Genomic DNA, 18136 nt, shown 5'->3' on the forward strand with positions numbered 1-18136 from the left:
CTAAAACGGTGTTCGCAGGCTGGCCGCTAGTTAGTACACCTGACCGAACCTATTGGTAACTCTCTAGGTGGCTTCCAGATCAGCTAGTGTATAATCTTGCTACCTCTACTCTGCCAGATAGTGACTGGAGGGAGTAGTGTGTATGCGGGGAGCATTGTCAAGGCCATGTTATGTCAAGGATCTGGGTATATCCTTACCACATGTACGCCATATCCAAAAATTTCATTACTTCATACAGCAGGTCCCACCCACTTTTTCTTATTATTGAATACACCATGAATTGTCAAACTAATAGAGCAAGCTTATCTGCGAAAAGATCTAAACCTCCCAAGGACTTCCTAATTCATTTCACAAATATACGTGGTGTCAATTCTAATCTCAACGATTAGAATTGAGACGTGGTCTCAATTCTAATCTCAACAGTCTGCCAAACCCCATGTACTTTTTCTGACAGAATTTCAGTTATCGGTTGATTCAACTTCTGCTCATCTCAGATGCCAAAATTAGCATTAGCATTAGTAGAGGCATATGATGCAAGGAAGCAAGCTTATTCAGCATCAGCCAAAAAAAAAAAAAACACCACTCCCATTTCACCCCTCCGTTCATTCGAAATACCTGTCCAGCTGAGCCTTAAATTTGTTTAGGCTATCAACTTCAACAACAATTGTGGAAGTCTGTTCCACCTACCAACCACCCGCTGGCTAAAGGCAAATTTCTGAACATCTATCTTTCCTCAATTTGAATCCACGCCCTCTCAGGCGACTATTCTGATCAAGAGGAAGCATCCCACCAGCACTGAGCACGCCCAAACCATTCAAGGCCCCACACACCTCCATCAGACAACCTCTCCGGTGCCCAGCCTCCAGACCCTGCAATTCCCAAAACCCAATCCCCTCCTCGCAAGAGCAACCACCCGCTCCACCCACCAATCCCGCTGCCCCCCCTGCACCCGCCCAACAGCTCCACATCCCTCCCGAAATGAGGCCCCCAGACCTGCACACAGCACTCAAGGTGCGGCCCGACCACTGCCTCACACAAGGGAACAATCACCTCCCCATCCCCACCAGAAAAACTCTTGCATATCACCGACAAGACACCATGAGCCACTCCCGCAGCCCGTCCGCACCGCTCAGAGAACCCCACATCCACCCGCACAATCACCCCCAGGTCCCTCCCACTCTCCACCACTGCCAGTGCAGCACCGCCGAGCCGATACGCCGCTCCGGGGCTACCGCTTCCCACATGCACCACTTTACACCTGTCAATGCTAAACCTCACCTGCCACCTCCCAGCCCATCCGCTCAACCCCCCCAAACCCCGCTGCAGAAGCACAGCATCAGTAGTGTACAATCCTGCCAACCCCCGCATCGCCCGCAAACCCGGACACCAAGCCCGATACACCACCATCAATATCATCCACAAATACAGAAAACAACAACGGACCCAACACTGAACCCCGAGGAACCCCACCAACAACACCAGTCCACGCTGAGCAGTGTCCATTGACCACCACTCTCTGCCCCCTGCCACCCAACCATCCCCCCATCCACAGCAGCAATCCGCCTCCAATGCCACACCGCTCCAATCCGTGCAGCAGTCTCCATGTGCAACAGCACCGAAAACCCCTCCAAGATCCAAATATACAACATCAAAGCCATTCCCCGCATCCAGTCCCTCTGCGACCGCACAACAGTATTCAATCAAACTGGTCGCCCAAGGCTTTCCCCCAACAAAACCAGGCTGCGCCCGAAGTACAACTGAATTCTTGTCCAGACGACCCCGCAGCGCCTCCCCAACCAGTGCCTCCATCAACCCTCCCGGAACAGAAGCCAAACTAACAGGTCCACAACCACCCGTGCCAGCCCTCGATCCCCCTTTGCGAACCGGGGCCACACCTGCACATCCCAAGTCCGTGGGCACCTCCCCCGAGCCCAAAGAAGCTCCCACAACCACGGCCAGGGATTTGCCCACTTCCACCGCTGCCTCCCTCAACACAACTGGACAGATCCCATCCACCCCGGGCGCCTCCCCTATGCCTATCCTCAACAACACCTCCTCCACCCCCCTCTCAGCCATTACAAAATCATCCAGCTCACTGCCAATGTTTACTTCACCTACGACATTCCCCTTCCTGAATAACTCCTCATGTGTGAATGTAGATGCAAAATACTTATTTAGATTGTTAGCCACCTGAGCAGGATCCTCAATCAATATCCGTTGCATTCTCCAAAAGTGATAGTGTGGTGTGGATTTATGGCCACATTCATGATCGGGCCATGTTTTTTGAACAGGTAACACTGACTGGACCCCGCATCTGTTATATTACTGGACAGCGATATTATGAACTGTTGGCAAATTTCGCAATACCAGAGCTGCAATAACATGGGTGCCTTCAGGATACCATATTTATGTAAGATGGTGCACCATCCCACATCTGCTATTGGGTCCAAAGATTGCTAAGGCAAACTTTACAGATGACAGGTCATCAGCTGCTGTTTTCAGACATCTTGGCCACCCTGATCACCGGACCTCACCTCATGTGACTTCTGGTTGTGGGGTTTTTTGAAGAACCAGGTGTATCGGGAAAGATCTCAAACACTGGCAGATCCAAAGGACAGCATTAGACGTCATGTGCTGACTATTCCATTTGACATGTTATGTTCTGCTGTAGAAAATGCTGTTCTTCAAATGGAAACTGTTATTGACCAAAATGGAGGATACATTGAACAATAGTATCACTGTTCAAGTGATCTGTATTGCCACAGCGCCACAGTTCCACATAGGGTCTGGCACCTCCGTAACCAGGTGGGATGGAGCAGTAGTGCATAGTACACACCTCTTGATTAGACCGGGGTTCGAGCCCGTCACCACCAAATACGGAGGATGCGGAAAGTTCAGGGAACGACCACCGCATATATTTCCAGAGCAATATGGCCTTAGTTGCTAATGCTCCTGAAAAAAAAAAAAAAAAAAAAGCCACATAGGGACGAATTTTGTAACTAATTTTTTTTTTCAATAAATGGCGAGCACTTTCGTTATTGTACTTGTTGTCCACATTTCTTTTCAGTACGAGCCTTAGAACTCACTCCAAAGCCCTCTACATAGGAATACTCTCATTTTAACAACTCTGTATATATATTTCTCTCTGCTGTACTTTTTGAATTTCATCAATGATCCTATATATGTCAATATGTGTTCATCCAACTATACAATCCCATCTTCTATGCCAAGCCTCAACGCTGTTTTGGATGCATGTAATTCCCAGTTGAATGGAATTGTATATGGACCATAATGTTAGTGGAAATAATGGTGGAGCATGAATTACTGTACCATTACGCATATGCCATCTAATTCTTCCATGTATATAATTGTCTTTAACCCACTCTATCACATCGCTAGCTTCCCTCGGTAAGGGTGGCTTCAGAACATTAAATGCTTGTGGTATCTCACCAGAAGGAAAAATGCCGAGACACACAAATGTCAAAGCAGCAAACTAAATTCTTCATCGGTGCCATACTGAGATTCCAGTCCACTTGCTTGAATTTTTCACCAAACACATTGTCCCAGGTGGAAAAAACAGATGTTATTAGACATGTTAGGGAACTCACTTTTGGAGACATTTATTGCAGCTAATTCCAGGTCAGTTAATATGGCCTGTGGTCTCAGTTCAATTTCATTTACTTCGGCAGTCATCCATATCTTGAAACAAACATCTATAATTTTCTTCACTCTTGTCAAAAGCACATAAACTAAGGGAAGAATTTGATAGTTTTCATTAACGATGGGTGCATGTATTGTATATAATTTATAAAAAAAATTGTGGGCACAGTTTTAAATGTACCATCCATAATCCAATATTGAGCACATGATAGGCACTGAATATTTACTTTTGTTGTAAATAGAAGAATTCTTTCCTCTCCCACTACAGAATCTTTAACAAAAAATCCCATTTTCTTATTGTTAATATTATAATAATAATAATAAGAAGAAAATGGGATATTTTTTTTCCCGTTACCCCATTCAAATTATCCTACCGGCGCCCATGGTCATGCCTAGTGTACTTGTCAAAGAAATTTGTGAAAGAGCAGGAACTCCCCGACTTACGTAAGTTTTTGCCGGCCGATGCAAACTGAAAAAAAAAATATATATATATGGAAACGTATTTTGCATCTTTAGGAATAAATGGAGGTATCGTGAAAATATCGTAAAGTGAACCCAAAAACATGTAGGGTTGTTTTTTTTTTTTTGTAATTCATTCCAAGTCCTTGAAAGTTGAAAATTTTGCTATATTACTGAGCTATTTATCTCTAAAAGGTCATATTTATAATGGAAAGTACACTACACTTTCATCGTTATCATATGTTCCGTTATAAGAATAAATTTTGAATGCCTTTATGATATTTTTCTGGAGGTCGCAAACAAAAAACAATTTGCACTTTCCGGTTTATTGGACTTTTCTGTAGGGCAACCTATTATAAACGGGCAATTGAATTTGCTATAATACTGATAACTGGAATTCTGTGGGTTTTACGTTATGGTATTATGGTGAAATAAGTTCCCCTTCACTGAAATCTTCAGTCATATAAAAAACAAATTTTCAGAAACTTCTCTTCATTCCTATTTACATATTACAATGGTGAAGGGAAAGCGACCAACGGAAAGTGCAAGTGGTGGTAGTGTCATGAAGCGAAACAAAATTGAATTAGAAATGAAGATGAAAATAATTAAGAAGTACGAAGCAGGACAAAGTTTGTCATCTATTGCAAGGGAATTAGGTCTCACTGCTTCAAATATGAATACTATTTAAAAGGACAGTGCACGTATAAAAGAACGTGTTAAAGGATCAATGTATTTAAGATCAACAGTGATCACAAAACAGTGTTCAGGTGCTATATTGAAGATGGAACAGCTACTAATAATATGAATGGAAAATCAGATTCAGAAGCAAGTGCCCCTGAGTCCAATAGCCATTCAAGCAAAAGCAAGAAGTACTTATGAAGATATTAAGGATAAATACGGCGAACTCCAAGCCAAGTTCATAGAAAGCAAAGGATGGTTTAATAGGTTCAAGCATCGGGCTGGTTTCCAAAACTTTAAAAGTATGCGGTGAACTCGCCAGTGCCTATTCTGAGCTGCAGTGAAACTTTGTGATGTGTTGGAAAAAATTATTGATGAAGGCGGTTATTCAACACAGCAAACTTTTTTGTGTTGATGAGACTGCTCTGTATTGGAAAAAAATGCCGGATCCAACATACATTGCCAAAGAGGAAAAGACAATGCCAGGTTTCAAGGCATCAAAAGATAGGGCCATGCCCTTGCTTGTTGCTAATTGAGCCGGAGATTACAGATTAAAACCATTGCTTGTGTACCATTCGGGAAATCCTCGTGCATTAAGGGCATCAATAAAGCCACCCTACACGTGCATTTTCAGCTGAACCAGAGAGCATGGATAACAGTATCTCTCTTTGAGGATTGGTTTAAATGCTGCTTCATTCCCGAGGTTGAAAAATGTAAAGACAAGGACTTTGCTGTCAAGATTTTGCTTCTATCAGATAATGATCCTGGACACGCATCAAAATGATTTCAATTCAAATGTGAGAGTCATATTTCTACCCACAAACATGACTTCACTCATCCAACCTATGGATCAGGGTGTTTATTTCGAATTTAAAAGCATACTATTTATGCACAACATTTGCTCAGGCAGCATCTGCAGTAGACAATGAGAAAAAATTTTTGTTAAGAGACTTTTGGAAATCTTACAATATTTACCACGCCATCTTAAACATTAATAAGGCCTGGGTGGAAATTACTAAAAGTTATTTATATGGCACATGGAAGAAAATATGCCCACAGCACGTATAAAGCTTTGACGAATTTGATAAAGACGAATCATATGAAGAGGTTACAAATAAGATTGTAAAGATTGCAGAGCTACTTCAGTTGGAGGAGTTAATAGAGGAAGAAGAGAAGGAATTATCTAACGAAGAACTTATTGACTTGCAGGCAGCGATAGTAAAAGAAGAAAATGCTGATGAAGCTCAAGATGAACCAATGAGGAGTCGAGACGATTCATCACCAGAGAGATGGCAATGGCAAGGTTTGAGAAGATGGATCCTGACAGTGAATGATTCTTAAAAGTTAAGAGGGTTGAATGATATGCTTGCTTGCTGCAGAAATCTATGATGAAAAGAAAAAAGCCACAGTCCAGTCATCCATTAATGTTCTTTTATAAGGTTGAGTGGCCGGCCTCTTCTGAATCTCCACAGCCCTCAACCTCCACAGCGGCGTACTTATCAGCTGAAGACGTTGATTCTGGCTACAATGCTCGAGAGGTAAAACTTACTGACATTATGCCTGTCTCCTCTCTTTTTTTGTTGTTTTTAATTTTTTTAAATTGCACACTTTTGTAATTTTTCCTGCGCTTGAGATAAAAAATTGAATAAATACAATAAATAATTATATTCACATGTTTGTCAAACATTTCTTTTTGATTCAATCAATTTAGCGAGCACAGTTACAAGTGCTGCACAAGCATGAGGGACATTTTCGAATTACATAGCGTTCCCCGGAACACAACCTTTACGTTAATCGGGGAGTGGCTCTACAGCTAATAACAAATACCTGTATAATTACAGTTTTGGTTATGCTAATGATATTTATGACAAATGGTACAGAGCTACCAAAATACATTACTCAGAAATTTTCATATTCGTAAAGTATTCTTATTTCAGTTTTTTTATCTTTAGTATTTCAATGCTATGCTTATAATTATTGCTCTAATGCCCTATACAGATACCAAAATTCAACTTGAAAAATTACCAATTAATTGCAAATAATAAAGTAAAATGAATTAAGTCGTTTTTATTTGTTGGTCGTATTTTAAAACTTTTTTTCTGTAACAGAAAACAGGATCCTCAAATTGAGAGAGGTATTGCCATTAAAACTTTTGTTATTTTTTATATTCTTTCTATACAAAATTAATCTCATAAGGTAAATTTTTACATAATTTGTTTAGGGCAAAAGCTTCAGGTTAAGAAGTTAACTTGCGTATAGGTTTGTGCTATGACATCATGGTTATGAATATAATTAACTTATATAACTATATACCAGTTAAAACCTGGACATGGCTTGAAATTGACTGGAGTGTATTGTACTGTACTGTATTGTTCTCTGTGTTAAAATTAATTTAAATAGTATATTTTTACCATGGACTTGCAAAATATATAGTTGCTTAATGTATGGTTAAATTAAATATATTAAATTAATCTCAGTTAGATACAACACAGTGTTGTGTATTTATTTCTCATGAAGCAGAGCTTATGCATTGTCAGCCAAAAATAAAGAAAATAAATCAGATTTAAATTAAATTAAAAATAAAGTAACCAGTCTTACTTTCTCTCCTTCCATTTACTTATTTCTCTCAAGTATTTATCCAAATTTTCCTTAAATTTAAATAAACTTCCTACCTCCACAAGAGTAGGTAGGACTTTATTCCAGCAGTCAGTCACCACATCTGGATAAAATGCAATTTTTCTAAGGTGTGAAGAGCAATTGGTTTTGATTAGCAAGTACATTCTATAGGCACCAACTTTCAGCATGTACATCGAGACAACTTGTCCTTGTAAAGTAATAATTCCAGAGGTCACAAATTAGGTATATAGTAATACCAGTAAAAAAAGAAAAAAAGTAAGACAGGACTTGGAATGCACTAGAATGCTGTGCCAGTTTATCCTATGTGTCAGTTATGTTATCTATATACTTGATCATTAAATATAAAATATTTATTAATGAGTGTTCTGTTTCATATAATTTTCTTTCTTTTTTTTGAGCACTGATGTAGGATATAAAAGACTTGCACATTCGGTGACTTATTATTTCCGGCCCCAGGTGCCAAGCGATTGTGACTAAGTGATTTCTCTGTACTTCCAGTGCGATTTCCAGAAAGCAATTTACAGTTCTCTGTTACGAGAGCTGTTATTTTATAACAGCTCTCGTAACAAAAGTCCCTGTACAGAGCAAAGGAAGGAAAGCAACCTTTCTTCTTTTTTCATAGTATATTACTAACCCCTACTACTCTTCACTTGGTCACACCAGGCACTGCTCCTGCCTCCCCGTGGCGGGGCCGGAAATCTTGGCAGAAAAGTCTCTCTGCCAAGGGCTAAAAGGAGCAAAGATGGACCATACCAATACTGACTCTTGCGGGATCAATGCTCCATCACATTCTAGAGAGCAGGAAGACTACAACCCTTCCTATGCAAAGAGACAAAAGAAGGATAGACACCAGAATATCTGGCCTCATTTCCTCATAATACATTCTTTGACTGACCAGCCAGTCAGCAAACTTTCTCCTTTTCTGATTCAGAAAAGTTTAGAGAACGTCGCTGGCTCACCAAAAATGGTTTGCAGACTAAAATCAGGTGACCTGCTTGTTGAAACAACACAATCCAAGCATTCTGACAAGCTACTTAAATTGAAAACACTTGGAGGAACTCCCATAGAAGTGTCACCTCATGCCACCTTAAACTACTCAAAAGGAGTTGTAACAGATTGGGATCTTCTACGTGTATCCGAGGAAGAAATTAAACAAGAGCTTTCAGAACAAAATGTTATTCAGGTAAAACGAATACTAATCAAAAAGGATGGTTCACTACTTCCAACCAGAAACATTATTACTAACTTTCAACTTGCCAAATCCACCAACATCTGTAAAAGCCGGATACTTGAACTGTCATGTCCGACCGTATATACCGAACCCAATCAGATGTTATAAATGTCAAAAATTTGGGCATTCACAGACAGTATGTCGAGGGACTGCTGTATGTGCTTCATGTGGATCTAAAGACCATATCCATACCGAATGCTCTGCACAAACCTTACAGTGCCCAAACTGTAGAGGCAACCACTCCACTTACTCCAAAGACTGTGAAACATAGAAAAAAGAAAAAATGATTCAGAAGTATAAAACTGAGCACAAAGTCGCCTACCCTGAGGCAAAGAAACAAATATCATCAATTACAATAACACGCTCATATGCAGCAGCTGTCCAACAGCATAAACAGATAACTGCTGTCACTACCACTTCAGTTCAAACCAACGTTACAATCCCCCCCAAACATCTCTATTTCTGATTGGGCTCGCTCAATCCTAGCTCCATCAGCAAAATCATCTTCAATCTCAACTTCTAATCAAGCCATAAATACATCTGTTACAATTCCGCCAACAATGCCTTCCATGTCATGGCCAACCATAAATACTAAAAACATAGATATAGATGACAAACTCCCTGTCCATGATCATATGGATACATGTGAAAAAGAAGTCCCAGAAGAACCAATCTTAGAGATACATGCTGAGGAAGAGATGGAAGTTCGCCCACTCTTTTCCAGAAAAGAGAAAAAGCCTGAGCGATCCAAGCAAACCCCTACTCGTAAAAAGTCGGAAACAAATACAACTACAAAGCCAATATAATGCGCACAATAATACAGTGGAATTGTCGAGGTTTCCGCAGTAACATTGATGACATTCGCAACCTAATCGATAAATATCACCCGGTTGGTATATGTCTTCAAGAAACTAACCTAACTCCACAAGTAAACATAGCAGTGAACCGTTACAGTACCTATAGACAAGACAGATGCCTTTCCGGTGGAGCTCATGGTGGAGTGGCAATTCTAATTGACTCCAAAATTCCATGTAAATGCCTCCAACTACAAACATCTTTGGAAGCAGTTACAGTACGAGTCTCAATCCAGTTTACTTTCTCACTGGTCTCACTCTACCTTCCCCCAAATCAAGAGTATGCATATTCAGACCTAGAAGCATTAGTAACCCAGCTACCACCCCCAGGTCTGTATCATGGGAGATTTAAATGGGCACCATCCCATGTGGGGATCCCGTCACCAAGACAAACATGGTAAATTGATTGAGAAATTATTGGAAGAGCAAAATCTCTCTCTCCTTAATACTGGAATTGAGACATACATCCATTTGCCCACTGGAACAGCCTCTGAAATTGACATTTCCATATGTTCACCTGTCCTATATCCACTGATTGAATGGACAATCTTGAAAAATCCTCTTAATAGCGACCATTTTCCAGTAGTCTGTAAAATATTAATAAATGATGTTACACATCACGATGGTGAAAAAAGTTGGAGGTTTCATAAAGCTGACTGGACAAAATATAAAACAATTGCAGCAATGGAAGAACAATTAATCACCACTCAGCTCATAGACAATGCTACAGCTCATGTCACAAACCAAATTTTAATAGCAGCTGAAGCTACAGTTCCTCGGTCATCTGAAAAATATCATAAACACAACACAGCGTGGTGGAATGAAGAATGCAGGATAGCCAAAAGAGAGAAGAATAAGGCTTGGAATCTCTTCCGAAAGTATCCCATTTCCATCAACCTCATAAATTTTAAAAAAGCTAGAGCCAGAGCTAGATATATCCAGCATAAAAGTAGAAAGGATTCATGGATACGATTCACCTCCACAATTAACAAAAATACAGATACCCGTGTCATATGGAACAATCAGAAGACTTAATGGGAAATTTCTTTCAATTCCAACTCTTTCTTTCAGTTCCAACTTCACTAATAATCTGGAATGGACAGGAAATAACTAACTCCAAGGAAATCACAAACTTACTTGCAACTACTTTTGCAAATATATCAGCAGTATTGGCATATACCCCATCCTTTCAGAAAACGAAAACTGTAGCTGAAAAATACAGACTAAACTTTAATACCAGCCAACAACTCCGATATAACCAACCTTTCAACATAGAAGAATTGCAAAAAGCTCTGGCTAAGTCTAGGAAGAGTGCAGCAGGACCTGATGGAGTTCACTATGAAGTGATCCAACAACTTAATCAAAAATCTCTAAAGGCATTACTTATTCTATACAATAGAATTTATATGGAAAACTACTATCCAAATTCCTGGCTTCACTCCCTTGTAATTGCCTTTCCTAAACCTGGCAAAGATCATACGATTCCCACAAATTATCGTCCATTAGCACTAACAAGTTGCCTTGGGAAAATCCTCGAGAAAATGGTGAACAACAGATTAACCTGGTTTTTAGAAACATATAATGTACTTAACATAAATCAATACGGCTTTCGTAAAAACAGATCATCTCTAGATTCCATGATAAAAGCAGAAGCAAATATCTGAAATGCTTTTCTAAGGAATGAGCATCTAATAATGATCAGTCTTGATATAGAAAAGGCCTTTGATACTACCTGGCGATACGGCATTCTTAAAGATCTCCACAGCATTGGTTTGCAAGGCAACTTACCACTCTTGGTAAAAAATTTCCTGAAAGTCAGAACCTTCCAAGTAAAATATCAAAACAATCTGTCACAAATATATACTCAGGAAGGAGGAGTTCTTCAGGGCTCAGTACTGAGCGCAACCTTGTTTTCAATCAAAATAAATTCCATTACAAAAGACCTGCCAAAAACAGTGGAAACATTCCTTTATGCAGATGATGTTACTATTTCGTGCCATTCACAAAACATGAACATGATTGAAAGGCAGTTACAAAGTGCAGTGAAAAAAATAGAACTGTGGACTAAAAACAATGGCTACAGAATATCACAACAAAAAACAATGGCCATACATTTCTGTAGAAAGCAAAAAATTCACCCAGATCCAGAAATAAGACTAGAAAACCAGCTGATACATCTAGCAAATAGTATACGTTTCCTTGGCCTGATTCTAGATAAAAAACTTAACTTTTTGGATCACATCAAATGCCTCCGAACAACCTGTCAAAAAAAACTAAATATTCTCAGAGTTCTTTCCGCAATGAAGTGGGGAGCTGATCGGTTCACACTACTTCACCTATACCATGCTATAATCAGATCAAGACTAGACTATGGAGCCCCTGTGTATAGTTCGTGTAGACCAAGTGTCATCAAATGGCTCGATTCCATACATCATAGTGCCTTACGAATCTCCTTAGGGGCATACAGAACTTCACCAGTCCAAAGCTTATATGCAGAGACCCACGAGCCCTCACTATATCTCCGGAGGCAAATGCTGCTATTAAACTATGCAATTAAAATCCAAAGTCTTCCTCATCATCCTACTTGGCAGTATCTTTTTAACCCACAGTGGGAAATTCTCTACAACAATAAACCTACAGTAAATAAACCAGCTGGAATACGACTAAAAGAAATAGTTTCAAAATGGGGCCTAAGCTTTGACAACATACATGAGGATAATACCATAAGTATTCCACCATGGTATGCTTTCACGCCTAACTGTGACACTTATTTTCAACAATGGAGAAAAAGCACTCTGGCAAATGTCAACATAAAACAGATGCATGCAGCCCACTCATCACAGTTCTCTGAATACCTTCATATATATACAGATGGCTCTAAAACAGACACTAATACAGATGGCTCTAAAACAAAAGTTGGTGCTGCAGCGGTCTTTCCACACACTGTTATCTCACAGCAACTCCCAAACCAATGCAGCAGCTATTCTGTGGAGCTATTCGCCCTACTAATGGCCTTAAAATACATAGCATCTTTCCCGCATCTGAAACATCTCGCATAAACAGATTCATTGAATGCAGTACATGCTCTGCAACAAAGGCAGACTCCATCGCATCCCATTCTTTATCAGATACAAACTCATCATGTGAAACTCAAAAGTAAAATGAGGCAAGTAAAATTCTGTTGGATTCTAGGACATACAGGCATTGAAGGTAATGAAAGAGCTGATAGAGCAGCAAAGAATCCTACAAACACAAACCTAAGGCTTTATAAAGTTCCACATTTCGATTACAGGCCTATTATAAAAACAAATTCTCCATACTCAGTGATCACAAATGTGGCAAAATGAATCAAACAATAAACTGTCTCAAATAAAACATGAACTTCAGCCATGGAAATCGAGTCTTCGTAAAAATCGGCACGAAGAAGTCATTTTAAACAGACTGCGCATTGGACATACTCATCTCACGCACTTTCACTTACTCACCAAAGCAAACCCTCCATAATGCTTTCACTGTTCTTGTCAACTCACTGTAAAGCATTTCCTTATAGAATGTCCACAATACCACATGGCGCGACAATCAGCCTTCCATCTCCCTATAAATTTCCAAGATTCTTTGACCTTATCACAAATCCTAGGCGATAACTCCAACATTGAAAATATATTCACTTATTTAAAATTAATAGGATATTTTGACCAGATATAAATCATATTTAAGAAATATAAACTTCCTTGTCACTAAACATTAATAGATAGGTGCAATATGGCCAAAGTTGCTTTTGCGCCAAAAAAACCCAACAACAACAACATTATTATTTCCTATAATTTTCAAATTTTGATCCTAAATGGTGCAATACGATATTAATTTAGATTAGGGATTCACAAATGTTTTTGGCATTGGGCAGAATAGAAAAAGATGTTTGCTGTAGACTATTAGTAATGATATAGATATGAGCTGGTCAATATTCATTGATAGTCATATAATATTATTAAAATTTTTGTGTTTCTACTAGTTTGTAATTTTATTTTTATTCAGATTCATGATTGAGAATGCTTGCTCACATATATATATATGTGAGCTATCAAATCATACTCTTGTAGAAAAGGTTATTAGCCAGATTATTTGGGTTAGTGTCATAAGACAGAGCTTTGTGAAATTATAGTAATTCTTTTGGTTTACACTTTAAACATCACTTAAGTAATTTTGATTCAGTTTGGTTCACTGTTACTAAGAAGGGATCAAAAACTAATCTCATTATAAATGACTTCAGAAGTCAGTCTGTTAATGTTCAGTACTTGACCAACTTCACTCTGTACAAATCTCAATTCCCACATCTGTGGGTGGAGCCCTCAAAACCCCACTGAGGCTTCTGGATTTCATTCAGAAGAGGGCAGTTAGGTTAATTAATGACTTATCTCTAACAACTTCTCTCCACTCTGTATCATAGACATTCTGTTTCTGCTGTATGTCTTTTATTTACATACTTCCATGGGTTCTTCTGGTTGAATTGGCTTCTATAATTCCTACTCTTTCTTTCAGACTGGTTCAAACACGTGCCACAGCCAGACAAGCATCCTTTACTGTCCATCTTCAAACTTACCGAACAAACTTTTCTTCTTCCTCATTTATTCATTCAGTGGCCCCGAGTGCCAAGCAATAGTGACAAGTAATTTTCTCAGTGATTTATAAAGTGCTGTTATCAAAGAAAAAGTTTTATTTGTTTTCTAGTGTCTTTTTCTTATTTATTTCCAGTGGTTCTATGCTTAAAGTATTAAGTAAGAACACAGAAAGGAAAACAACCTTTCTTTATTCAGTATATATATTTTATTAATAACAAACAACTTACTTCTACAACCACTTGGTCACTGGTGGCACCGCTCCTGCCTCCACGTGACAGGGCCGGTAACCTGGGCGAAAAAACTTACTCTCCCAGGGCAAAAAGGAGCTACGATGGATAGCAACAGAAGAAACAATTACGGATCTCTCTCTCAATCCAGCTCCATCGACCAGGGATGATATAAATTCATCCAATGCAAAAAGGCAGAAAAAAGAAGGAACTGAAAATCCTGCTCCTCCTTTTCTAATTCTGCACTCCTTGACAGACAACCCACTGAGTTAGCTTTCCCCATTTTTAATCCAGAAATGTATTGAAAATGTGGCTGGCCTTCTAAAAATGGTCTGAAGACTCCAATCTGGAGACCTTCTAGTTGAAATGAGTGAACATAAACACTCAAAAAGACTGCTTAGAATATCTACATTTGGTGGAATTCCCACAAAGATTACCCCACATGCCACCTTAAACTCCTCTAAGGGGGTAATAGCGGAGTGGACCTCCTTAATGTTTCAGAGGAAGGGATCGTTCAAGAACTAAACTATCAAAATGTCATACATGCGAGAAGGATAGTCATTAAGAAAGATGGAGTACTTACTCCTACTCGGACAGTGATTCTCACATTACGTACACCAACTCTGCCATTATTGTAAAAGCTGGATATTTGAGATATAAAATTAGACCATACATTCCTAACCCAGTTTGCTATTTTAAGCCAGAAGTTTGGGCACTCCCAAGCATTTTGCAGAAGCGTTACCACCTGTCCCTCCTGTGGTTCAGAAGAGCACATACACACAGACTGCTCTACTGAAAACAGTGCTGTCCAAATTGCCAAGGAAATCATTCAGCATACTCAAAGGAGTGCACCCAATGGCAGAGGGAAAAGAAAATCCAAAAATACAGAGTTGAAAACAAAGTGCCATACCATGAGACAAAGAAACAGTTTTTAGTGTCCACTAAATCGCCTTCTTAGGCTTCAGTTGTGCAAAAGCCACAGCGCTCTGTAACAGTACGGACCGATTGCTCAGGTCCTCCAAGCATGTCAATATCTGACTGGTCAAGATCAGTCCTTTCCTCACTGAAAGAAAACCCTACGCAGCAGCAAAAAAGTCTTTCAATAAGCACGCTATTGACAATACCACCAGATAAAATCTCTGTACATCATCCAATATGCTCGCCAAACTTATTTCCACTTATTGACTGGACAGTTACTGGCAACCTACATAACAGTGACCACTTTAGAATATTATGCACCTTTTCAACTAACTCTCCACCGCAAACTGAAATAAAAACAATCTGGAAGTTTGACAAAGCTACTGGATGAAATATCAAAAACTGGCACATTTAGATTTTCAAACCATTGAGACTCTCACCATTGATTCTGCATTAGGTAACTTACATTACTCGGAAAATAATGGCAGCTGCAAAAACTGCTATACCCAAATCATCTATCAAACCCTGCTCACACCCAAAAATATAGCGGAACAAAACCTGTAGGGATGCCAAAAACAAAAACAATAAATACTGGAATTTATTTTGTAAAAAATTCCAACCACGTCTAATCTGATAAAGTTTAAAATAGCAAGAGCTAAAGCTCGTCATATGCAACGTATAAGCAAAAAAAGAGACATGGTCCAGATCTGCCTCCACCATAAACAGAACCACAAACATCAAAACAGTTTGGAATAAACTGAGAAAAATTAATGGAAATTACCCTCCTATAACTACTCTGATTCTACTTTTAAAAGGGAAAGAAATCTGTAATCCTCTCGGAATTGCTAATTCATTAGGTAAAGCGTTTGAAACACTTTCAGCTGTAACTGCATATGATCCAACCTTTCAGTCACATAAAGTACAGGCAGAAAAATATAATCTAAATTTGAATACTACACACCAGCTTCTGTATAACGTACCTCTTACCATGACAGAGTTAAGCAGTGCACAAAAAACAGTGCCACTGGCCCTGATGGAATCTATTATGCAATTTTATGTCATTTGAGTGAAGGGTCCCAGTCTGCTCTTCTGAAACTATATAATAGAATCTTTCTTGAGGATTACTACCCTATTAGCTGGTGTCATTCCATTTTATTAGGTTTCCCAAAACCGGGAAAGGACAATTCTGATCCAACAGATTACAGACCTAATGCTTTAGGAAAGACATTAGAGAAAATATTAATGCCAGGTTGACATGGTTTCTAGAGACGGAAAATATCCTAAGTTGAAATCAATATGGCTTTCGAAAAAGAAGATGAAAAGATGGCGAAAGCTGAAGGAAACATTCGAAATGCATTTCTCAGGAATGAACACCCAGTGATGATATGTCTTAACATTGAAAAAGCTTTCGACACAACCTGCCGATATGGGATTCTTCATGATCTCTTGGAATTTGGTCTTTGAGGTCATCTTCCAAAATTTATCCAGAACTTTTTGAACAATAGGTCCTTTCAGGTATGTATTCATTCTGCTCTCTCGCAAACATTTGGGCAAGAAGAAGGAGTTCCTCAGGGTTCTGTGCTTAGTACCACAATCTTCTCCATCAGGATTAATTCAATTACCACATGCATTCTTGACAGGGTGGAAACAAACCTGTATGCAGATGATCTGGCAATCTCATGTCACTCTTAAAATATGCGTGTAATTGAAAGACAGCTTCAAGGCACAATTAACAAGCTTGTTTAGTGGGCAAAAAATAATGGTTATCGACTCTCAAAGCAAAAAACAACAGCAGTACACTTTTGCCGTAAATGAAATTTACATCCCGATCCAGATTTACAACTTGATTCTTATCCAATTACTTATCAACAAAGTATTAGATTTCTTGGAATAATTCTGGATAAAAAGTTAAGTTTTTTAGAGCACATTAAGCATATCCGTACAACCTATCTAAGAAAGCTGAATCTACTTAGGGCAATTTCTGCTATGTCATGGGTTGCTGATCGGTACATGCTGATACACCTATACCATTCATTAATTAGATTGAGACTAGACTATGGGTCTCCTGTGCATGGCTCAGCAAGACAGAGTGTATTAAAATGGCTTGATCGTGTACATCACAATGCTCTCCGAATTGCCCTAGGAGCTTTTCGTACATCACCAGTTCAGAGTCTCTATACAGAAGCACATGAACCACCCCTATTCCTTTGTCAGCATGCTCTGCTATTAAATTATGCAGCTAATATCAGAAGTTTTCCACATCATCCTATATGACAATATCTTTTCACACCAAAATGGGATAATTTGTATAAAAATAAACCTTTGCAAAATAAACCATGTGGCATTAGATTACAGAATTTAAACACATCTTGGGGTCTAAATACGGATAACATAACTCCAAATGAAAGCATGGTTACACCGCCATGGAAAATACCTTTGGAAAATATTGCTAAACATTTCGAACAATGGGGAATGCATACCTTTCAGAATTACGATATTAAGCAGATTCATGCGGCTCACTCCTTTCAGTTCTCTTGTTACACTAAATTTACACAGATGGCTTCAAGACAGACTCTAAAGTTGGTGCAGCTGCAGTACTGCCAAATTTAACAATATCTCATCAGCTTCCTTTGGAGTGCAGTAGTTACACCACAGAACTGTATGCTATCCTGATGGCATTAAAGAATGTTAAAGGAGTCTTCATACCCTGAAACCGTAATCTATACAGACTCCTTAAGCACTGTATCTGCTCTTCAGCGTAAACTTCCTTCAAGTCACCCCTATTTACAACAATTTCAAATAAATTTAGTGCAGCTTCATACAAACAAGCAAAAAATAATCTTCTGTTGGATT

At 39.1% G+C, this 18136-nt stretch overlaps 1 protein-coding gene across 1 annotated transcript in view; it reads left to right on the plus strand.

Annotated features, from left to right (window-relative positions):
* The window catches only part of LOC150091382 (uncharacterized), a 576879-nt gene that overhangs the window by 391644 nt on the left and 167099 nt on the right, over nucleotides 1-18136 (plus strand). Inside the window, exon 6 of the mRNA XM_090390158.1 lies at nucleotides 239-241. Coding sequence (XP_090246284.1) covers nucleotides 239-241 — 3 coding nt within the window. The remainder of the gene's footprint in view (nucleotides 1-238; nucleotides 242-18136) is intronic.

This window comes from Mastigoproctus giganteus, chromosome 1 (genome assembly GCF_048544385.1).
Source record: "Mastigoproctus giganteus isolate SK-2022 chromosome 1, ASM4854438v1, whole genome shotgun sequence".
Classification (NCBI taxonomy): Eukaryota; Metazoa; Arthropoda; class Arachnida; order Uropygi; family Thelyphonidae; genus Mastigoproctus; species Mastigoproctus giganteus.